The following is a 25,267-nucleotide window of genomic DNA, read 5'->3' as shown; positions in this document are numbered from 1 at the left end:
ACCATAAAATTGGAAAAATATTAAAAATCAATGCAACCTATATTATTTTACATGTGCAATAAAATACATATTAGCAGTACTAAAGAAAATGTGCACATTTAGACTGAATGAAATATTAAACAACCTCTTCAAGTGGAGTTGAGCTATTGGTTAAATTAATTTTGATTAAAAATAACCAAAATAACGACAGATTGCAGCAATGGAATAGATGTGGACTAAATTACTTATTTAGGTAAGGTATAGGAGTAAATCTAACAATAATCAAGAAACTGTTTTTAAAATCTAAACAGAGAATCTAGTGAACTAAAAAAATTTTTTTAAAAAGGTTATGAGAATAGTTACTCTTAACTATGTAACTCATTGTCCAGTTTTTTTTTTTTTTTTCTACAGTCTAGCTGCTATAGCAAGACTCTCCTGGATTATCTGCAACAAGATTATCTTTCAAGGTAGTCTTTTAAAAGGCACAAGGAACATATAAATAAAAAAATTTGTATGATACTGGAAGAACCTACAACTAGGGTAACTGAGAAGTTGCAGATAAATTTTGTAGCATGGAATGTCAGAGAAAGGTAGAGGATTACAATAGAACCAGCACATTTGTATATGTGCTCTGCTAACAAGTAAACATGGCTAAATCTATACAAATTCACTAAAACATACATCATAGGCCTAAATCCTATCAATAGGATAAATTTATTGAATCAACAGTTGAATGGTGAATCTACACTTGTGTTAATCCCACTGGTTTAATGGCTGTACTTCAGTTAAGACTATCAAGAATGTATCAATTATATCTCTCTCATATTTTTTATTACTTATATACTTTTATAAGTTTTACAGTTCACAGATTTAGAAAACTTTACACTTCTTTATCTAGAATGTTGTTCTAGTAGTACTTTGACTTGCAGAAAAATGTTATAATTTGATCCAAAAGTATGTAAAGACTGCACTTATAGGAAATACATACGTTTATATGTATGGATTTGAACAAACAACATTTCAAATGTTTACCATATTATCTTTAAACTATTCAGGTCAATCAATTAAATTATCATTCAAAGGCTAGTATGTCTCAAATTCTAGTATTTGATTTCTCAAGCTAGATGTTACTGTCAATGTGTTATTTCCTTCACTTTTAAATTCCCCAAGGATTCCTTAATGTATTAACAAAATCTTCATCATCCATAATTCCAATACTTAATCCTTCATAATAATCCTCAAATTCAGAGAATGAAACTTCATGGGGATTGCTGCAGGCATCTTTCAGTGTTTCTAGAAATGCAGATTTAATTTCTTCCTCTGTTGCACTATCTGTTAAGGAAAGAAGAGAAACAAAAGAAAAGGGAGACAGGAACAAAATCAGAACCATAAATGAAACTATTCAATGACTAGTGTGTAAGGATAAAGAGAACTACTATAATAATCTATGCAGGGAAAGAGAAGACAACAACAAAAAATGAAGAACAAGAGACCTCTTCCAGAAGATTTGGGAACTCAAAGCAAAGTTCAAACCAAGGTCTGGGATGCTCTATGACAAGAAGAGGAACATACTACAAGATCAAGAAGAAATAAAAAGACATTGGATGCAGTACACAGAAGAGCTATATGAAAGAGATGAAAAAATGCCTGGCACATGGAAGGATGAACCTCTGATCCTCCAGCAGCTTCCGTGGAGAACTTCTGAAGCCGCTGGAGGAGCGGAGGATCCTGGGTGGTGGCGGCAGCGGCAGCAGCTTCTGCGGAGGACATCTGAAGCCGCTGGAGGTTCGGAGGGTCCCCAGCAGCAGCGGCGGTGGTGGCACCGCCGAGGGGTAAGGGGCCGGTTCTTTTCCTCGGCCTGGGTGGCTCTGGAGCCGCTTCCCCACCGCCTTTTGAAAAAAATGGCGGCGAGAGCCCAGCCGCCGAGGATCCTCTCTCAGGTCTCTAGAGAGGCCCCTTCCAGCCGGCGCGAGTGCCAGCTGGCTGGGAGAGGACCCAGCAAGGACCCCAGAGACAGGGAGGTGGCTATGCCATTCGCCTGTCTCTGGGGTATAATTCCGACACATAAGGCAGACTTAAAAAGTTGCCTTATACGCCGGAAAATACGGTACCAACAATCAATTGGTCCTTGGTTTCACATGTGGTGGAATAGTCCAAAAGAAACAAAATATGGGAGGCAAATCCACACAGCAATTTGTAAGATACTGAAAATTCTCTGAGCACTCAAGGTAAATGTCATTTTGTACAAGATTAGAGAACCAGTCAGAAGCAGTGAGTCTTGGTAACAAAACAAATTAATAACTACATTCTGGTACATTAATTACCTGCTAAGATTTGAGGATGTTTTCTAGCACAATAACATTTTTTGATATCGATCATAGGCACACTGCCAGTTTTGTTGTAATCCAGCTTCATATAAGCCTGAATACAGGTAACAATCAGAAAAGTGTATGGGAGGGAACAAAGCAACAGAAATATTTAAAAACAGAAGTATGTATCTATTTAAACAAAATCATAAAAATGTAGAATTTATATTTGCTGCAAGTCTACATTTATTTAAAATTGGAAAAGACAGTACACAAATTAAACAGTTACATAAACACTAGGGCATAATTAAGTGCACTACTTTCAGAATAAATACACCTTTAAAAATGGCCTCAGGATTATAGGCTCTTTACCACTGATACTCACAACAAAACATAGGTGTTTTATACCCAGAAATCTGTTTTTGATCAACAATTAATTTATTACCAATTAATTAACACAATATTTCTTGTTGCAAAAACACTGAAGTATTTTCTCACTGTCTCGTTTGTTTTGTGACTTACTGATAATTACATTTAGATAGCTCAGAAAGTGAAATTCTCCCTTTCCCCATCCCTGCCAAACTGTATTGGCTTGATACTGTTCAAAGAATAAATTATATTTTCACAAAGTGAAATTTTAGTAGCTTCAAGGACGGTATAATTAAATACCAAGAAGCATACATTCAGTTTAGTATAAGGGAAAAGCCAGTAGATGAAAGTAAATTAGTTTGAGAGGCCTGCAGTTAAAGATATGACATATTATTTTCAATATAAAAAAGTCAGGAGTGCCTTCTCATACATGGTCATGTTGTGGATGGTTACTGTAACAAACACATTTTTTGAATGTTTACACAAATGAACTGAAGGCAACTCAATCAGTAGCTATTTGCCAATCAGTAGCACTGTGCCACTATATTACATTCATCCTCATTACCATATTTCAAGATCAAGAAATGTTTAACTACATGACACACCACCTATAAGTAGTTCTAGTTCCTCAACACTCATACAAGGAGGGGGAAATGGCAGCAACGGAAGGAGGATGATTCTGGCTCCAAGCTGCCTTTTCCTCAAAAGTCTGGCTTTTGAGGAAGGTGCTTTTCAAGCCAAGGTGGTACAGGAGGAGAGATTTAGGCCGGTTACACACCGGCACTTTAGTGCGTGACGAGCACTAAACGGCGGCAGCCCTTCCATACGGCCGCCGCCGTGAGGACATCATGGCCGCGCCGCCTCTAGACGGGGCAGCGCGGACATGACGTCCTCAATCCGTGGCAGGGCGCCTAGGGCACCCTTTCCGCGGACCAGGAAGGAGCTCCTTCCTGGTCCGTGGCACCGCTTTGCTTCGCTGGGCGCAGCCTTCAGACGGAATCATAGCAATTATTATAGCCATAGTAAAACACCTCCCACTTAGCCAGTTTCCACCCAGTGGGCATGTACATCCATTTTGATTGGTTCTCATAGTTCAACCCATAATTAATGATTTCATCATTTCACCTTGTCCACTTAACAATTCTCAGGTGCTTTCAATTAAACACTCTATGCATTTCTGTCCTTGGCATTTAGGACTTGCTAATTACATTAGCTTTTACACCTGTGTGGCTTCTTAATTGCTTTTGCTTAGTCATAGTGACTCTCACATACATGTTTTATTTCTATCACTGTATATCCCATGTTGCATTTTCCTTAACATGTCCTTGGGGCTTGAAGCCCCAGGGACACCCCTTTTCAGGCTGCGGGGAAGCGGCGTTTTGCTGCTTCCCAGCAGCCTGAAAAGCGGCGGATCGGGGCCTCAGCGGCTGCCGTTCTAACAGCTCAGGCCCCGATCCGGCGGGGAAAGGGGCGGGTACAGCCCGCCTCAAAGAGGCGGTCTGTAACCTGCCTTAGTAATTGCCCATGGCATGGGACAAGCAACTATCCAAGTTGTCTCTTCCATACAGTCCTGGCTTTGATTACATCCCTCATCCCCAAAAAACCAATTGGTTTGAAGATGGCACCATCCTTTTCCTGTCATCACTGTCTTGTTTTTCCTTTCCACACTGCAGCATTTTTTCTTGCTACTCTATTCTTGCTGTACCTGTGCACGTAGAGCCAATATGATCTCTGTATATACTCAGCTTGTAAGTTTTGCCTGCCTACAGTCTAATAGTGAAATCCACTGTCTAGTCAGAAACAAGACCTACTGAGTTAAGTGGGACTTTCTCCAAGATAAGCTGACACAAAATTGCACTTAACAGTATGATCAAGAAAATGAATTCCTGCTCTCTTGTTTCTCACAACTTTGATATCTCTTCATTCGTGTTACCTGTCAACTTCCATTTTCTACTGGCTTCTGCAAGCCAGTGATAGGATTTCCTTCCTTAGGAAAGGTGACTTTCCACTTAACAGAAGTTGTAATGTTTGTCAATATTTTTATAAATGATCCTTCTGCCTCAACAGTTAGAATATTCACAAGTTGTAAACATTTCAGGATATCACACAGCTGAGCATACCCTTCCACAACTTATACATTCACAGCTAGGAAATAAATTGCAGGTAGGTAGTTTTTAGAAAGTAATATCTATCCTTTTAACAGTATCTACTTAATGAAAACCCTTTCCCTCATCTAATCCTTAATTTGACACAAAGCCACCCCAGTATACATGAAAGGCTTTATATACAGTAGTGAAAAAAAATGTCTGTAAACTCTGACTATAATTACTGAAATTCTATAGTTTTACTATAGATAGCCTTCATTAATCAAAAACAGTCTTTTTTCTAAATATCCAACAGAGTTTATATCAAACAATTCAGTGTCTTGTAAGACAAAATAATGTAATCAATTCAATGTCTTGCAAAACAAAATAATGTATAGATTAAGCAAGCAACAAATGCAAAAGTGAAACCCTGACAGCACAGCTCAGTTAAATGGAATAATTAGAACTAAGTATGTTCGCATTTTGTGAGCATTCTAACTGTTGAGGCAGAAGGGTCATTCTACAGTGTATAAAAAGATTCTAGAAAACTAAAGCTGAATCAGAGGTAGGTTAGCAAAGCAACAATGATCCTAAACAACCAAGCACATCAACAAAAGAAATTCCTTGTTTTAGAATGGCCTTATCAAAGCTTGTACCTAAACTCCATTGAAATGTTGTAGCAAGACCTGAAGTGAACTGTTCATTCAAGGAAATCATCAAATATCACTGCAGTTCTGTAAGGAGGGATGAGTCCAAATTCCTTGAAACTTATGTAAGAGACTGATCAACAATGGCAGGAACAGGTGATGTCACTACAGCTCAAGGGGGTGCCACCAGGTACTGAATCTAAAGATTCACATAATTTTCCAGATATGCATATTGAATGTGCAATCAGTTGAGGATAAATAAATGCTGAAAAGGAGCCATATTTTTGCATCATTTGTTTAAGCAGGTTAACTATTTTTGTCAAAAAAAATGTAGAACTGTGGAGCTATGTGATCTAATAACATTTTTGCTTGGGAATATGCAAAATTCCTAACAGGTTCATAAACTTTTTCTTACCACTGGAAATAATATATATATATATATATATATATATATATATATATTTTATATATGGAGTACTAACATTTCTGCCTCTCACTAAGGAAACAGTTATCTATCTTTTACATATACTGAGAAACACATTCAGAATTTTAGGAAACCTGTTCAGTACAACCACGAGGAATCCAAAGCATTGGATGAAAAACTGCATTATTTATTGCCTTTACTGACTGGTGTCCCCAAAATTCTTGAGTTACTCCAGATAAGTCAATGGAACAAAATAAGTACTTTGAGGCAACGAGAATTAACTTATAAATGAGAAGAGAAACAGACATGAACTTTCATTGTACAACTGTATTAATTAATAATACCAAATGCATAAAAGGTACTTTATAAAATATAAAGTTAAAGTGTTATGAATTGGTAGTACTCAATTATCTGTTGACAAACTAAATAATTAAAATACACTTACTTTTCTGACAAATGCTTTCCTATATTCATTCATTTCTCCAAGAATGGCACGAGTAAAGTCAGTATAATCAATGTTACCATTATTGTTGTCATCCAGTATTGACCACAGAGATTCAAAATCCTAAAATTTATAATTCTGTATGTCAGATAAATTACTATACAGCAGAGGACACAAGATTAACACTATTACATAGTAAAACAGTGGCAAAGTCCAAGCTATCACTTGAAGGTGAGTCATAATTTGAACTCTGTGTAACAAAAGCAGATCATTATTATTCCATCATATCTGAACTGTGTAACCCAACCTTTACTCCAAAACACACTGCAGAAATAAACCAGTTTGAGACTGCTTGAACTGCCCTGGCTCAGTGCTAGGGAAGCCTGGGAACCGTAGTTTATTGTGGCACCAGCTCTCTCAGACAGAGAAGGCTAAATGTCTCACAAAATTAAAGTTCTCAGCAGGATCTATATTAATTACAAAAGGTTACAACTATACATGCATTTTGAATTCATATAGATGATGAAGATGGCACAACTAAAGAGAATGGGTATCACAAGCCTATTGTTACCTCCTCTTCTTTTGAGCTATCTCTCCATAAAAGTGCTAGAAGGAAAGCAATCAAAAGAGCACTGGGGAAAGGCTTACTTCTGGCAAAACCAGAGTAGGTTTTTTTTTAATACAAATTACAAGGCTATGTACAAATGGAGACTGACAGCATCACTCAAAAGAGTAAGTTCATGACAACATACCTCTTCAGGAACTTCTAAATGAAACATTTTCAATGCTTGCTTGAAGTCTGTTTTTGAAAGAACTCCATTATGTTTTCTGTCTAACTCTCGGAAGTACTTTCCTAATCCTGTAACAACACGAACTCCTCTCTTACTTAGTTTTTCTCTTAGCCTACCTAGGAAGAAAAAACAAACAAATATTTTTATAACAATTTGTTTTTATGAAATTGATTATTTACAGAAAGCACAAAATATTGCTGTGCATGAAGCTAGATCACTGGTTCATCTAGTTCAAGACTGTCTATTCCCAAGGTCTTACACAGAGTACTTTCCCAACTCTGATGCAGTAAATACAACTTAGTGGAGATGCTGAGAATTCAGTTTGGGAAATCATGCACACAAATTAGGTGCTTTTCCAATATTCTAAGGTATAACATATTAAAACAAACAAATAAATGGACACATACAGCACTTACTCTGTGCCAGTAAATAACATATTTATTATTTACAATCCCAAGCCAATTTATTCTGAAGAACTACTAATGTTTATAAAATTACTTTGGAATGAACTGTACCCTACATATCACAGAAACATAAGATTTATCTTTGGAGTAAACTGCAGTCTAGATCTCACAAGACACAAAATTTAAAGTAAAGAAGCCATGCATACCTTGAACAGTCCTAAAAATACTCCTGCAATCACTTTCCTGCTTGATAGGATGTTCCTCATTTTCCATACCAGAAGTCCTATAATATATGCATTCATTAAGCATTCACATTGCACACAAAAGCAACTAACTTCCACAGATATAAAAATACAAAGAATCATCTTCTGTAATCAAGTCCTGGATGGGGGATGGGGGTGGGAGGAGAAGGCAGCTTTCTATAACATGCAAATACTTTATATAAGATTCTCAGAGCTCACAAATTTTGAAACCAATTTAATATAAAGGGACAAAATAATTCCCCTCCCCAAGGTAATAAATGTGTATACTTTTTACAGGTGTATATAAACAAGAGTACAAAATTGTAATATAAGTAAATTAAAGATTTTCATAGTATGACATCATCTAAGTCAGGGGTAGGCAACCTTTTTGACCTGGGGGCCGGGTTGCTGTCCCTCAGACAACTGGGGGGCCGAAGCCAAAAAATAAATAATTAAATAATTTTTTAAAAAATTAATTAAATAAATAAACCGGGACAAATGTAGGACAAAATTTTCAAATGGAGGGCACTTTTTAAATAAAAATGGAGGACACGCGGAAAAATTTGCTGATTTTTAAAAAATGTTAAGATAAATGCATGTTTCTGAGGCTTCTATAGACAATTGCCCCACCATGCTCCTCGCACGAGACACCAAAGGCCCCAGCGGCAATCGGCGGCAGGACCAGGCTGGGGCCGGTCCCAAGGCCTCGCTGGGCCACATTCGGCCCGCGGGCCGCAGGTTGCCTACCCCTGATCTAAGTCATACACCAGACACTAAATTATGCTTCAAATTGGGACTGGTTCTCAGTTTGATGGGCCCTGGGCAACATCCCCTCTGGTGGGCTCCCTATTCTTTTGGTGAGCTTTCTTGCAAGAATGATGGTAGCAGCATCAAGCAGCATAATATGGGCCAAAACTTACCATTTTAATTATCCACCATGTCCCACAGTGATGGCATCTAAGGCTGCATCTACACTGCAGAATTAATGCAATTTTGACAGCATTTTAATGGCCATGACTCAGTGCTATGGAATTATGAGATTTACAGTTTTGTGAGATATTTAGCCTTCTCTGTCAGACAGCTTTGATGTCAAAACAAATTACAAATCCCTGGATTCCATAGGATGGAGCCATTACAGTTAAAGCAGTGTCAAACTGTATTAACTCTGCAGTGTGGCAGCAGCCTTAGAGACACTTTCTAAAAACAAGACAGCAACAAAAGCTAGCCACTTTCAGCACAGAGCCAGAAAAAAAATCAGGAAAGTATGAGGCAATTTCACTATGTTTTTTGGTGGTCTGGGCTGTTTCAGGCACAGGGGAGGCCTTTTTTGAACAATCAAGTAAAGTGAAAGTCTTTTTGTGGGATTTTCAGGTTCTGTGGCCATGAGCTGGAAGAGTTTATTCTTATAATAAACTTTTCCAGAACACAGCCACATAGCCTGAAAACCCCATAAAAAGCTATGAATTCCAGTCATGAAAGCCTCCGACTTCACAAAGTGAATGTCATTTCTACAGTACTAGTTGTAAACTGAAATAAAGACTTCCCATACCTTGGTTCAATTATTGATCAGAACCAAGATTACAATCATGGAATCATAAGACTAGGAATGGGAAGGGTAGCTATGAAAGAACTAGACAAGATCTTCAAATACAAAGATATATCACTGAATATAATTACTCCATAAAGGAGGCTACAGCCCTGAACCTCCAGTACCTGAGCAGAGTACAGTAGTTGAGGACAGGAGGTCTTGGGGGTGTCTCATTCACGTGGCTGTCATGGGTCAAAGTCACCTCAAAAGCAGTTAACAACACAAAGTTTGTAGTTCTCTCCTGGCACTAATTGCCCAGAGCATCCAAAAATACAGTGAAAGTGTCCTTCCATGTTGTAGAGGTGCAATGTGAGTACATCTTTTTAAAGAAAAGAAGAACTTGTCTTTCAGAGGTGGGGGCATAACAGGATAGGTGAGCCATCCAGGTTTTGGTGAAGGACATGTGTAGCCATTGAGTGACTGCTCAACCCTGTTCTAAAGAGTTATCACAGTTCTTCAGATAACCTGGTCCCAAAGTCACGCAGAGCTTCCAAGGAACACATAAAAGGTGCTAACCAATATAAATGCTATAGTAAAGTATGATCAGCCATAACATTTATCCTCATTTACCTCCAAATATAATCCTATGGTTTTACTGCTGATCAATGAAATCCCTGGATGTAGGGAGCAAGAATTATAGGAAGGCATTGGGCATTTGCGGTGGCTTAGTGGTTAAGACACCAATTCTGATGATCGGAAGGTTGGCAGTTCGAGGCCTGGGTGCTGCTTGATGGGGTGAGCTCCATTTTTGAGGATAAAAGTACATGTAATACACAGTTCTGTGTTTCTTTTATCAGACAACTGTTTTGCTGTATAAAATGCACAGACTAAAGTTATACTCTTAGGGGAAAGATCTGCATTATTCCTTTCTCCTTGCAGAAAAAGGCCAGGAAAAGCTGAGAAAGGAAGTTTTGGGGCAAGAAAATGGGTAACTGGGAAGAAGCCCCATGTCCCAACACCAGTCCAAAATTCAAAAATTTTCTGAAAGAAAAATCTCTAAAATAAGACAGCATTTTTAGCAGTTCTCTTTGTTTGTCTGGATGGAGCCTTCAAAGGTAGGATTGTAACCCCCCCCCCCCACACACACACAAAAAACCCTCTATCTTCCTAACTGAAATTCTACAATATATGGTTCAGCAATACAATTCCATAATATCTCTAATAAAATATAAATGTCTATGTCAGGAAGTGCAACCTCCAAAGATAAGTATAACTTTTTCTCTGGGAACATATTTTCAAGACAGGAAATAAAATCTGGCCAGTTAGTCTGTTTCCACTTACTTGAGAAAAGCTCTAGCAGTTTCATCAATATTTGTGACACGGATTGTAAATACTGGCTTCTGTTTAATACTTTCTGGAAGGCTAGGATGCTGAAGGCTCAAAAAAGTTAGGTCTGCGCCCTGTGAGCAATAATGTAAGAGTGATTTATTTACAAGTGCACACTCTTTTTATGCTATCCCACAAAATATAACTCAGCCATCACTACTACCTTCACAGATATGAACTCTATCACATAGGCTTGAATCAAGAGTCACTAGAAAGCATCAAGATTCATGATCATCATACAGCCCACATGTGCAAAAGGTAAAAGGGCAGGTAGTTCTTTCCAATCTACTTGTAAGGTTGAAATGAACACACATCTATAAAAAATACAACATTGTGACTCAGGCTAAATCCAAAGACTTCATATATCAAACTGAATTTTTGTGTATCAAAACAGGAAATATTGTAAAGAAATATATAATCCTTAGAAAAGCATACGTTAAAAGCCATACATATGCTTTTTCACAATTCTAGATTCACAATTCTAGTTTTAAATCCCTTTTTCCTTATCTTAAATGTGTTCCCCTTGAGTTAAAATGTAGAGCAGGTATCCACACAGAGCCTAAAGAGAATGTACAGTGCGTGATCATTTCTTTGTCTGTGTATGGAAAATTCTGCCACCTATATACATACAGTATTCATTTGAAAGGCCACATCTACTCCCTTATGCAAGTCCCAGACCCAGTTGCCATAATCACAATGAAGACAGCAGCAAATGGTCAAACCATGAAAGGGCTCTTAGTAATCAGCTACAAACCTTGACTAGACATTAGGCAGGTATAGACCAGCATGAAAAGCCAGCTTGGGGCGTGGTGTAAGCACAATGCATGCCCCCATGACACCCAGAAGCCAGCAGCTCTGGCGGCATGGCGTTTAGACACTGCATGTCGCCAGAACACCATAAAGCCATGGCAGGGTGGGAAAAGACGGTTTTTGCTGGCGTAAAAAGGAGTAGCTGGTCCTTCACAGCTGTCTCTTCTGCCCCATTTGTTGCTATTAGAGACTAGTCTTATCTTCTGTGGCAGCATCGACAGATGCTGCCTATGAATGGAGCTTTACATTCTCTGAAGGCAAGGTGTGCTATACTCCCCCATTCACAAAATGACTGTATAGCCTATATGTTTACTCTTACTGTATTAATTAGTCACTGTGATTTGGCACTTTTTGGTACCCCAAAGGTGTCCAGTTAGTCTGTTTTAGATAGAGCTAACACTGGATTTAACATTGGATCCAAGATTCTATAATATATTCACAGCATGGATTCTGACATTTTACATTATGAATCCTATTCTGATACAGAAGCAATTGTCAGATCACTGACTCCATATTCAAACTTTAATGTAAAAAATTCCTTTCCAAACTGAGCATAAAATTCCCCTACAGAACTATTCTATCTATAGATCTACCTTATTAAACACAAGTTATTTTTTTCTTGGATTATACACACACACACACATTTAAAAACTAGTACCTAAAACTAAAACATGTAAATTGCTCTCTCAACATTTAGCTGTAATCCTTTTATATTCTATAAATTGTGATACACAATTTGTATAATACATATCATTAGATTTTGCTAAATTTGTTAATTAGAACTAGCCATTAAAAAACACTTGTGATTCACTTCTTTATAACAGTAAGCAAATCCAAACTGTGTTCAATACAGTAATCTATCCTGACTATTCCTGGTTGCCCTCTTGTGGGAAAAGCAAGACATGCAGTCTTACAATGGTAATGTTATATACAGCAGATTTAGCCAACAGAACAATTAATGAGTCATGACACCAATTTATGCAAAGAATGTAGATTAACTGAAATACATTAAAATATCATTTTGTTTCTGTATTAGCCATGAAAAACTAGTATAAAATCTTCCTGAATATTATTATGGCTGTTGATCTGAAATTTCAAAAATGCCATTAAACATACACACTCCACCCATGCCTCAAATGTTGATTTAATACACAGATGGGGACCCTCTGGTATGGAAGCCAAACTCAGGGAACAGGAGGAGGCAACGAAATCAGTTTGGAATAGATAAGCTGAATGGGATGGTGAGCAGCTAACAAAGTGGATGTGTACTTAGCCAGTACTTAAAGAACAGTTCCTCTAGGTGCCAGGTAAGCAGCTTTGCAATAGAAGGCAGTTCCTAAGGCAAGACATATACCTATGAAGAAACAGTGCAGAACTTTGCACAGATGTACATAAAATTTGGGTGAGGCCAAATGATATCAAGGAGCAAGGCTATATGTGAATAGGTCTTTTACCTGACAGTTCCCAGGAAGCAATCCTGGTTCAATATATCCACAAGCTAATACAGTTGGTTCTTCCCTTATGCAGGGGAGCCATTCCAGACCCTGCCGCGTAACGGAAATACCACGTAAAGTCAAGCCCCATTAGAAACAATGGGACTTGTTTCCGTGGCGCATACCCCGCGTGCCCCATTCTTTCTTCCGAGTCGCGGGAGAAGCTTTTCTAGTGCGGCTTCCAGCATATGCTGGAAGCCGTCTATAGTACACCCGCATATGACACAGGCGCAATGTTCATCTCTCAAAACAGTGAATGCCAGAACATAAGAAAATGATTAAAGCAAGATCTGAAGGCCAGCTGTTTTTATCTAATAGTTATAGAGGAATTAGATCTTATGTGAAATTATAACAATCACAATACTTACAACACAGAAGTCACTAAGGCAGTATTGTTTTCCTTTCTTTTGTCCCCGCTGATGACTATAAATTCCTTTCTGAATAAAAGGTAAAGCATTTGTTCTGCATGGAATCAAAAATATTTTAAGTTATTGTGAATTCACTAAGCAACAATGATTCAATACAATTCTGAAGAAACTCTTCTTTGTCCTATTTACCTGTTTTTACCAAACTGTCGATATTCATATACAGTCAGAGATTTGTCATATGCAAAGTAAAATCCAATTAGTTCTCGACAAGCATCACGCCCATTTCTATAATATTAACAGAACATATAAAGTTTTTAAAACTTTATTTAATAAAATCCCTATCAACCAAACAGACAAGAAATGCACATGGTCTTGAGATTTGTTTGGCAGATTAAGTATCATACAGCCATAAGAATAATTTCATAGATGAAGTACAAATAGTTCCTCCAGGTGCCTATAACTGCAGGAAGATCTGTCACAACTTATAGTAGCCTGCACAAGGGTGTGTTTAGTCATGAAGCTGACTATCTACTAGAGAAATTCTACACTTAACACTATCAACCCAAAAAGTATGATCTCAATTTCTGAGAAAGTAATGAGTAAAGCATATCATCCCCACACCTCCAACATTCTATCAACTGGGAGGGTCTTTGGCTCAGCCACAGCAGCCAATCTATTCATTCAATGGACATGCTCAAGAAGAAAAGATTCACAACTTGTTGTTCTATAAAATTAAGAAATATGAAGGCTAATTTACAGGTTTTAGCATTTAACATGAATATAGTGTTAAAATGCAATTTGCTGTGATTCCAACCTGCACTGAGAATTCAGACTGCAGCTAAAGGAGGTGTTTTAACCTTTTCCTCTTCTGCCACAATGCTGACAAAATTTGCATCAGGATCATAGCAATAGAGGGGAGGGATAAATTGGATCCCCTGCAATTGTTGATTTAAAAAGTGCTTACATGAAGTGCTACAATACATTTAATATGTCTGGCTTGGCTCTAAAACTGAGTAGGAATCTGAACTGTTCTTGTATCCCTTGTACCATCTGTTGAAGAGTGCTGATGGCTGGATATCACCCCCTTTATAACACCCATTTTCTCAAACTAAGGAAAGACAGATTTTTGTTAACAATCTAGGGCTCACAAAAATATCACATACAGACAAAAAAGACTTGAAAAATATTTTTAGCATACCTTGATATTAATCTACCATCAAAGCGTAATTTATTGGAAAGCACATTTTCAGTTAATGCTGACCTAGTCTTTATTCTGTAAAAAGAATTCATAATATTAAAGTTCTATGTGAGCAAAACAAGACAAGTCTCACACCAACTGATTTTAGAACTTAAAATGCTGATGAATTAAAAGTGAATTCAATCATGAAAGGACAAAGCAAAAATGTGAATGTCTCTCACAATTATACAGAGACATACACAGACACACACATCATAGAAAGTAGTTATGTTCCCCTCACTGTTCATTAGTGTAACATAACCTCAGGAGGTTGCAAACCTTTTCCAGGGCTCTCAAGTAAAAACCTGGCCTCAAAATCCTAATGAACCAAATAACACACTCCAGCTCACCACAAAAACTATAATGATGAACATGTTTTTCGTAGAGGCTTAACCAGATGTTTATTGCAATCTGGACAAGAAATCAACAGCCTTCTCCAACTATTGTTCAATATCTGATATTTATAGGCATGCTGCTCTGACCCTGGAAGCAGCACACGGCCATTATGGCAACAAGTAATTTCATTTCCTTAGCGAGCACCATTTTTGCTAAGCCCTTTTAAAAATGATCAAATGGTGTTCGTCACCATATTTTGTTGGAATGCATTCCACAGTTAGATTATGTGTTGTGAAGCAGTATTTCCTTTTGTCTCTCTGGAAGCTCCTGCCCTTCAGTTGCACTAGATGACTCCAGGTCCAAGAGAAATAAGAAAGCTTATCTCTATCCACTCACTTATGGCTTTCCTATCATGGAATTATCTTGGTAAGATTTGGTCAGAGGTTTGCCATTGCTTTCCCCTGAGTCTGAGAGCATGTGACTTGCCTAAGATCACCCTGGGATTCTAACCCTGGTCTCCAGAGTCATAGTGCAACACTCAAACCACTATGCCATGCTGGCTCTCCAGCACTCTTTTCACTGTGCAAATTTTTCTACACTTACGTCATTAACTGTCATCCTTCGACCTGTGAGGGAGTGAACAGGCAGGCCCAGCTCCATCAGGGCTAGCCTGAAGCAAGAGAGCCCTCCCTCCATGATAACTGTCATCTTTCAGCCTGTGAGGGAGTGAACCGGCAGGTCCAGCTCCACCAGGGCTAGCCTGAAGAAAGAGAGCCCTCCCTCCAGTCCATCTGCCTTGGTCCAGGCCTCAGAGGGAGAGAAGAGCCTCTGGACCTCATCCCCTTTCCCATCACTATTCCTTTCTCCTTTTGTGTTGTGTCTTTTAGATTGTAAGCCTGAGGGCAAGGAACTATCTAATTAAAAATAATAATTGTAAGCCACTCTGATAGCCTTTAGAGCTGATGGGCGGGGTATAAATACCATAAATAAATAAATAAATAAATAAATAAATATCCTCCTTTACTTTTATGAACCACATAAGGTCAAAATATCCTCAAACATGGTAACCTTTATTCATAGGGGAGTTGCTCTAGACAACACCTAATCTACGACTAGTGGATCTCAAATCAAAAGTATCACTTTACATGTGAACTGAGTAGAGGTGCCATGCTGTGGCTGAGAGCATATGCATGATGCTGTCTCTACCCTAGAAATGGGTACACATCATAGAATGGCCACACTGATAAGCTGATAAGAGCATCTGCACTGAAAAACCAGCTGCTCATTCAAAGTCCACATCAGTTGCCAATGCATGGGCAACTGGGGATGAGACAAAAGTTGGCCAGATTGGGTTATTGCATAATAGTCCTTCATGCAATTCACATCTAAAGAGGGCACTATACTGTATCTGTATTATCTGGTTTCTATTACACATTACTTTAAATCAAGGGTTATAGGCCACTTTACATGTCTAGGGCAGCTGGTCAATTCTGGCTATACCAAATGTCTGGCAAGGTGTATTTTTCCTCCCAATGGTGACCGGAAATGACATTTTGGGAAATCAGGAGTTGCTTCTGCTTTCTTTCACATGGCTTTTTTTTTAACAGCCAGCAGTTCCAATCTCACATCCTCAGGATTTTCAGCAAAACGTTTTTTAATTTTCTGACATATTTTCCAAGGGGACTTTGGGGGGGGGGGGAGGCCCATAAAGTATCTCCACCAACACAGTTGGATGTGGCCCATATGATCCACAAAACTGAAGTGTGGTAATAATTGAACATGATTACTGTACTAGTTACAACTGAACAGTAAAATATAAAACAGTGTGATTTATCAAACATAACAAAAGGTCTGTAGCTTCAGTTTTGCATAGAACCCATCTAACAGCTTCATCAGCAGGCAAACAGCTTTTGGTTTAAGCAGGGGAGCTTATTACTGGGATATTTCATCAACTGTTTTTAAAATTTTGTATGTCTTTTAAATAATTTTATACTTTTTTGTGTGGTGATTTTAATTGTTTCAAAAATTTTGTGAATGTTTTTAATTGACTTGTCTGGGTGCTGCCTTGGGTCCTACTCTGGGACAAAGGTGGCATATAAATGAAATAAATAAATAAAATAATAATAATAATCCTGTCAAAAATAGGATTCGTCTTACTTTGCTGAATTTATTGTCTTCCATTACACAGAACAAAGAAATATAGGCACACAACTTAAATCAACCAAAGCTGACAATTCAATGATGGGGGGGGGGGGGGAATAATATAATAATTTATACTTGCTTTGTTTCATGCAATGTTCTTTTCCTAAAGCGAAGAGGTGCTGTATTTAATCCTGGAAGAACAGAATCATTCTCAAAAGCATCTGCCTTTCCATTTTGCTCAGGGTCACTTATCACTGCTCTAAATAATAATTAAAAAATGTTGGTTGAGATCATATATCCTGTTTGTGTGGCGTAAATCTCCATTCATGTAGTTACACAATAATTGCATTACACAATCTTTCTGCTTCACACCAAAACTGTACAACTCATTGAGTATTTACTAATGCTACTAATGTAGCTCTTTCTACATATATGCTTAAATGTGGGCTGCTTAAGTTTTATTTTCTCAACATCTTATGTTACTTTGTATGATTTGTAACATATGAATTACAGTATCTTGAGAATATTAGCAACAGGAGATATAATATAGATATAATCTAACAAACCTTTTGAAATTCCACCAATTCCACGTACTTCATTATTACAAATTAAAGGGACATCAAAGAACTAAGCTTACTGTAAGTGGAATTGCGACTTAAATTAACTGCATTAATGTTTATCATTTCATTCTGGAAAGGGAAGGAATGCACACATCTTTATAATTGCAGTCTTCCATTTAGTAAATTAACACTTATATTTATTAGTTTACCTAGATAATTGATCTATCATCACTTGTTCCACTACTGTTTGCTTTTTCCTCTCTGCTGCTACATCTTCCTGAAAGGCATCCATGGAAAAGAAAAATTAAAATTAAAGTAGTTCAGAAAATCTTGCTAAATGTGTAACTTACGATAAAGTTTCAAAACAAGGGATCATCTAGGATATACATGAAATGTTGTTCTGTAAGTTTTCAAAGCTTATTAATTATAGCTGAGTCAACAAAAAAGGGGGAATTCTTTCCATTTAATTCAGTGGTCCCCAAACTGTGCTCTTTAAGGTATTTTGGACTTCAGCTCCCAGAATCCCAAACTATTGGCCAACATGGCGAAGGCGTCAGGGAACTGAAGTGCAAAATCCCTTAAAGAGCACAGTATGGGAACCACTGATTTAACTGGATAAGGAAATAATGATTTGAGAATCTGCTGTATGTCCAAACTTCACTCTGATAGGTAGAGGAAATACTTCCATTATATTTGTTTCTATCCTGATCTGAGTGATTTCAGTGATCTCAATTAACCTTAACATATCTAATATCATGTTTAGAAATAATCAAATATAAATATAAGCTCAATATAAAGTTGAATGAAACTGGAGTTCTGTGCTATTATAATTCTAAACCCAGGGTTTTAAGTAACTGAGGCTGCATCTGCACTGAAAAAATAATGCTGTTTGACATCGCTTTAACTGCCATGGCACAATGCTATGGAATCTTGGGTAGTTTGTTGTGGCACCAGAGCTCTCTGACAGAGAAGTCTAAATATTTCATAAAATTACAATTATGGAATTCCAAAGCATTGAGCTATGACACTTAAATCGGTGTCAAATTGCATTATTTCTGCAGTGCACATACAGCCTGAGTAACATTTTAAAAACATTTTAAATGCTTATTGAATGGAAATATTCTAATAGAGCAGAAAATAATTCTAGTAGCAATGACATATGGCTTATGTATGAGCTTAATGTCTTCCAACTTAAGCTAAAATAAATATGCCATGTGCCTGAGGTTGTGGTATTAATGCTCCAGAATAATAAACAATTTCCCTTCTATAATGTAACAATTAAATTCAATGGTATGTACTGTATCTACTTTTCTAACAATGCAACAGTCCCATGAAAACTTACAGCTTCCAGTTTTCTTATACTGTGCTGTACTGTGTACGGTTTACTTGCATAGCACTGTTGTAGAAGTGCCTTCTCATCAAGAACTGTCAATTCATCATCTGTTTTACCTTCAAGCTGTAAATCCTGCACTGGGACACAATATATTTCTTAGAGACAAAATATCACCAACCAGCCATGTCATTATTTTATTCCATTTTAGTTTTGCCCCCCACTGCCCAGGATGTGCAGAAAAATGCAAAGGAAAAGTCAATTTTATTGAATATTTATCTTTGATAATGGTAAATAGCTAGGCTTTGATGGAGTCAAAATTAAAATTAACAAAATTAACACAGACAAACGTAAGCAATGGCAATGCTTGAAATGCAACAGAGCTACGTAATACAATTTTGCTCCAATTGACTTTTTTTTATCTACTACACCAAGTGTAATTAAGTTCTGTAATACTTAATATATAAAGTATTTTGTTTCTTTTATTTCTGCTTTGAAACCTAAGCACTTTGCCCAAGTCAAGAAACAGACCTGAACTGCAGTTATCCTTCATGCATCCAGAAATGGAGATCAGCCAACACTCCAGAATACACTTCCAAATGTGGAGTCATCAACCTCCAACAGATTTCCATTTTGTGGCTCAATTTAAACTACAAACTATCATGGCCTAATTGTTGAACTTTTTAGTTTATTCTCTTGCTTTCTGAATTATTTAACCCAATGAAAAGTTCTAGAGAGCTTGAAAGTTTACATATTTCTAATGCATTGTGCTTGGTCCAAATAAAGATACAGTACAACCGTGAAAAAGCAATTTATGTAATCCTTATTAATGTTGATTTACTTATTCATATAGTATGGGGTTGCACACCCTAAGGCTGTAGGTGCTGTTCCCACTGCCATTAAACTACTTAAAGTGGGAAGAGCAATAAGGAAACACACAACCTCAACAGGGCTGGAAACTGGGAGGCAAAGCAAACGGCCAGGAAAGCACAGCTTGAGGCCACTCCAGCTGCAAGCAGATCAGATCCACAGCAGCCTCACAACCCACCCCGAAAGCTGCCAGACCCAAGCTGCGCTGCCATCAGCCAGATTACTCCATCTCCTGCAGCCTCAGCGCAGCTTCCGACCACGTTGGAGACATGGGTCGTATAAATGGTATGCCTCCAATGCGGTCGGAAGCAGCTTCTTTTGGTCCATGTGTTTTGGGCCTAAGAACAAGAAACTTATGCAAATCTGGGGGATACTGGAAACCAGTAAGAAGAGTTTGGGAAATGAGTCACATGGACACAGCACTGAGAAAAATTAATTTTGGCATCAAAAGGCTGGATAAATATGAATGAGTGAAGGTGGGACAAAAGGAAACCAAACAGAAGACAAAATGACCAGGGAATGGACAGGAGGTTTTGGTCAAGTGAAGACAGAAAAATCCTATTTTTGTAACTTTGTAAAGGCAGACGTGTCATGACCCAGCAACAGGTTAAATTGGGGCAGTGTTGAGCAGCAGGAGGAAGAAGAAAAAACAAGTCTTCACAGCTGACACATTCTGTGGATAAGAAGAGAGAACAAAGAGATGAGACTTTAGGATAGAAAATTAGAAATTTGATCCTGGACATATAGAACTTCAGATGATGAGAAAGTATTCAAGTAAAAATATTAATGACTCAGTTACAGATGCAGGATTGGTTGTAGGCCAAAAAAAAGGTGGGTACCACGAGTGAATAGGTGATACTCAAAAGCTACAAAACTGATGAGGTACCAAGAGACAAAGGATAGAGAAATAATATTAATGGATAAAGTACAGACTCTTGAGGGACAATAGAAAAAAGGAAAGCAAATAGTCTTCCCTGAAGACATCCTGAGAGATCTACCAGACAGGTGGGAAGTAAATCACCTGAAGATAAAATCATGGAGACCTAAAGAGTATGAAGCTGTAGAGAAGAATTATGTATGTCAAACATGGCAAAAAGTTCAAGAAAGATTAGGGCTAACCAAGGGCCCATATATTTGGCACTGATGAAGTGTTCATCAGTTAACATCATGGGACCGTCTCACTGGAGCGCAGAGCAAGAGACGGATCTGTCAAAAACAAAGTTAGATAAGAGAAGTTGATGCAATGAGCTTAAGCACCACATTTCAACAACCGGAAGATAAGCATACTGAAAGCTGAAGGGATAACATGGCAAAAAGGCTGGATAATGGAAGGGAGGTTAGCAACAAGAAATCAGGAAACAACAAAATCAAGGACATATGAAAGAGTTATAGGGGGATTTGAGTAGTCAGCTCATGAAATGTGATGGGACAAAAATGAAAGGGTATAAAGAGATGCTCAGGAAAGGAGAGGTAGAAAAGTGGAGAAGGAATGATGTGGAGAGAGCACATAGATTTATTTTTTGCACTGAAGAGTGCAGCAAAATCTTGAACATAAAATGATGATATGAAATACAGAGAAAGGATAGCTGAGGAGTGTGGATCAGAAAGCTAAGTAATGCTGTTTAATGAAGCTGATGGCATAGGCAAATAAGAATATAATGTGCATGTGCGTCAGCCAACTCTTTTGCTTTCTTCCAGAAGTTTGCAGCTACATGAGCACATGAACAGGCAGTGACCCAGGGCTAGGGATGAGAGTGATGAATAGTTCACTGGGGGGATGGGGCAAATGTTTCGTGTGTTAAGGACAGAGATTAACCAAGTATAAACTGCAGCACATAATGAACAAGAAAAAAACTCAGCAAAGGGAAATGAGAACAATGTTTTGAAGAAGGCCAAGTAATTAATGGATTTGAGGGACATAATACAAAAAAAAAGCACAATGTGGGGTCAGTAGAACATCTCTGAAAGAGACAATGCAGGAGCAGACATCTGAAACAGAGTAGCCCCTGATAACAACAAGATCAAGAGAGGGTCCAACAGAATATACAGCGCGCCTGCGCCATACGCGGGCGCGCCATACGCGGCTTGAGCATATGCGCTCAAGCCGCGGGGCGGCGCGTCCCATTCAATTGAATGGGCGCGCGTGCCCGTTGCGCCCCGCACGCTGCCGCGCCACCGCGGCCACCGTGCACAAGCCCCATTGGAAACAATGGGGCTTGAGCATAGGCGGAATTCGCCTTACGTGGAGGGATCCGGAACAGATCCCCGCGTAAGGCGAGGACGCACTGTATAGGGGGACAACCCAAAATCAGACTGAATGTGGAGACTAAGGAGAAGAGATAGTTGGGTCAGAGCAATTATCAACGGAAGTCTTGAAACACCATGGAGCAAAATGGCACAGTTAAGGGTGAGTCAGGCAACAACATTTGAGTTGAAAATTGCACCAGAGGGGTGACAGAGAACAGCAACAGAGATGCAAAAACTACCATCACCACCATATGAGTCTTATCTCAGGCAGAAAACCTAAATGGTAAATATATGTGTGTATGTATGTATAGTGCAATAGGCAGAGACTAGATTGAGAAAAGTGCAATGGACAGAGAATTGGGAAACAATGTGTCAGAACCTGTGTTTTTAGCTTATCTTCTAGACCAGTGGTCCCCAAACATTTTTGCATAACCACTCCCTTTCCTCTTGGATGAAAACTCTAGCACCCCCTCCCCCAACACATATTTCTTGATATTAGATCTACTGTTTCACTGCACATTCAAAACAACCAATCTAAGTCAGCGCTTCCGCTGCCACCCAGTCACCTTAGGAGCAGCAAACAAGTAACTGGCTGAGAAGTGACAGAGAATATTCTTGCCTGTGCTGGCCTTGTGGCAGAGGTGTCACTAGGGGCCATGAAGGGTGTGGGCTGCACTAGGTGATACCTTAAGTGACGTGATAGAACAGCCACCATCCTAGCAACATTACTGTTGCTCCCTAAATGTCTGCCTTTTGGAAGAAACAGGACTTAGCATTAGTGTACCTCGTAAGACACGAGAGGCTCAGTGGAAGAAATGGTATGGCCAGAAAGTGGAGCAAACAAGGCCTCTCCTTTCTCCTACCACTGAGCTTCAAACACACTCTGGGAGTAGAGGAAGAGACATGGCAGGACTTTCTGGGATCCTCTAACCTCCTGGTATGGCCTAGCCCCATCTGCGAGAGAGGGAGAAGCAGGTAGAAGAATCAGGGAGCCAGTGAGTGTGAGAAAGGCTGCTATTTGCAATTGATATGAGATCTATTAGCTTCAGGAGTGGGGTGCAGGAGGAATCCAGGGATTCTTCCTCCTATTAACTCCCAAAGCAGAACACTGTCGTTAGAATGGGAGACAGTCATCTCCAGTTTCACGAGTAAGGTGCAGGAGAAATCCAGGGATTCTGCTTCAGGAGTCAGTTTGTCTCACAATAGCACTTCTGCAAGCCACGGAAGAGATGCCCTCCACCCAAGCCACATCAGCGTTTCCCAACCACCACACTTAGTGAAAGATGCAGCTAAAGGAGTGAGTTCATGTGGGGAACTGAAGAGCAGGAGACACCACCACATAAAGCAATCAGCATGGCTCTGCAGAGGTTTTAAGAGGTTTTATGCAACCTTCATTCCCACCATGCTCCTAAAGGCTGCTGGTTTCCCGTGTCTTTCTTGCACACCAGTACTTTGACTTGTCACTCTTTTATTCCTCACACTGCCTCCCTCCTGCCCCCTTCCTCCTCACTGTCCTGCTGGATCTTCTCACTGCTCCAGGGGGGTATACTGCCCACTTTAGGAATCACTGTGACTGTGCCCCTATGTCTCACTCTTGGTCCAAAGGCTCTGGTCTTACAACAGTACACTGCGCCCACACTATACATGGGTGCGACTTACGTGGCTTTCAGCATATGCTGAAAGCCGCGCCAGAAAAATGCTCAGCACACCCTGGAAGGAGTCATGGCAAACTGCGGACATGAGCCCCATTCTTTTGAATGGGACTCGAGCATACATGGAATTCCCCTTACGCAGGGGGATCCGGATTGGCTCCCCTGCGTAAGGGAAGGGCTCACTGTATTTTTAACCAGAGACCAGTATAGTTTTCATTGTCGAATTTAGTATGAACATTACCTTTTTCTCATCTGTTTTTCCAGGAGGTTCAGAAGTCTGGATTTTATGAGCTTTCTTTTCTGCAACTCTTTGAGAGTAATGTTTATATTCCTCTTTCATTTCAGATTCATACTGCTGATACTTCAATTTGTATTTATCTGTTGGCGGTGGCAGATTTTCTGGTACTGCATTTTGCTCCAACAAAAAAAGCTATAAGTAAACAATCACAAACAGTTATTACAGCAAATTCTATTGTCTCTAAAACATGTATTTTCTGGAAGACACTGACATATGAGAACAGGAGCCACTTTAACAAAAAAATGAAAGAATATTTAGTTTTGATAATGTTCCAAAAAACCAAATATTTTGTTACAGATCTAAAACAGAAGTTGAAATACTGGTGAATAGTCTGGCCTATTATTGTACTGATTAATAAGTACAAGAATATAGCCTGAAATGTCTACAAAATCCCATATAAAAAATTTAAATATGACAGTTGATACCAAGAGCAACTTCATAAATATGAAAATGTAAACCAGCATACTTTTTTCTAATGGTGAGCTGTTAGCTGCATTCTGTGTTAATCTACCGTATTCTGTGAGCCATTTTGGGGTCTCACACAGGTAGGAAAGGTGGAATTTAAACAAATCAACTGAATATGTGATTTTTCAACATCTGAATGATTTGCTTTTATTAATGGACAGTAGTAAAAATATTTGTGATTTCATTATTTCTCACTACAAAAACAATTTTGGTACAGAAAACACATTTTTCTACAACAAATTTACCTCAGATTTCTTTAGACTTGGTTTTCTGGCTGTCTGGACAAAAGAAATAGAAAAAACATTCAATGAAAGAGACAGAATATTTCATATAATCATACTTAACCCCCTTTTTAAAAAAAGGTACAGTATCATCTTACATTTTGTTAACCATTAGAACTCACTTATTTGTTGGTTATGGATATTAGACTTCGGTACCAATAACACAAAGACCCAAATCCCTTCAAAAAACTCCTTTTCTCTGTGACAGCCCTCCCTCCCAATACAGTTATTCCCTAGCTGGCAGAGAGGAGGAAGAACGGAAAAGAAATGTCCAGTTATTTTCTTACATCTTGGCATGCATCCTCCATCACCTTTCTTTCAGGGGTCTTCTGGAGGTTTCTGAGGATGATGTAATGCTGTGAGTCCTGCTGTAAAAAAACAGCTGGACACTTCTCTGCTGCTCTCCACCAGACAGGAAAGAACCACTGGGTGGGAGGGCTGTTGCAGAAAAAGGTGGGTTAGGGAATTAAATGGGAGGCATTTAAATGTGAGTTACATGTGATTAATGGGAGACATTTACATGTGAGTTACATCTTATAATCCAGGATCCTCAGACATTAAGCTACTTATCATAAG

The 25,267-nt window shown here is 38.7% G+C and overlaps 1 protein-coding gene across 2 annotated transcripts; it reads right to left on the bottom strand.

The window, feature by feature from the left end:
- Positions 1-230: 230 nt before the first annotated feature.
- On the bottom strand, positions 231-25,075 carry CAPS2 (calcyphosine 2). Of its 2 annotated transcripts, XM_042470656.1 has the most exons (15): positions 24,979-25,075; positions 24,656-24,688; positions 23,889-24,077; positions 18,891-19,013; positions 17,758-17,825; positions 17,128-17,247; positions 14,472-14,546; positions 13,463-13,558; positions 13,274-13,367; positions 10,558-10,676; positions 7,653-7,729; positions 7,004-7,158; positions 6,255-6,374; positions 2,304-2,400; positions 231-1,311 (listed from the first exon to the last, which is right to left on the bottom strand). In XM_042470656.1, exons 1-15 carry the CDS (start codon positions 24,997-24,999, stop codon positions 1,136-1,138), a joined length of 1,563 nt encoding a protein of 520 aa, XP_042326590.1. In that variant the 5' UTR covers positions 25,000-25,075; the 3' UTR covers positions 231-1,135. The 2 variants fall into 2 exon arrangements, with proteins under 2 accessions (XP_042326590.1, XP_042326591.1); XM_042470657.1 differs by lacking the exon at positions 18,891-19,013 and having other exon boundaries at positions 24,979-25,073.
- Positions 25,076-25,267: the final 192 nt, after the last annotated feature.

The sequence above is a fragment of the Sceloporus undulatus genome, chromosome 5, assembly GCF_019175285.1.
Source record: "Sceloporus undulatus isolate JIND9_A2432 ecotype Alabama chromosome 5, SceUnd_v1.1, whole genome shotgun sequence".
Lineage (NCBI taxonomy): Eukaryota > Metazoa > Chordata > Lepidosauria > Squamata > Phrynosomatidae > Sceloporus > Sceloporus undulatus.
The sequence above is the reverse complement of the archived record's forward strand: the minus strand, read 5'-3'. Positions and strand labels throughout refer to the sequence as shown.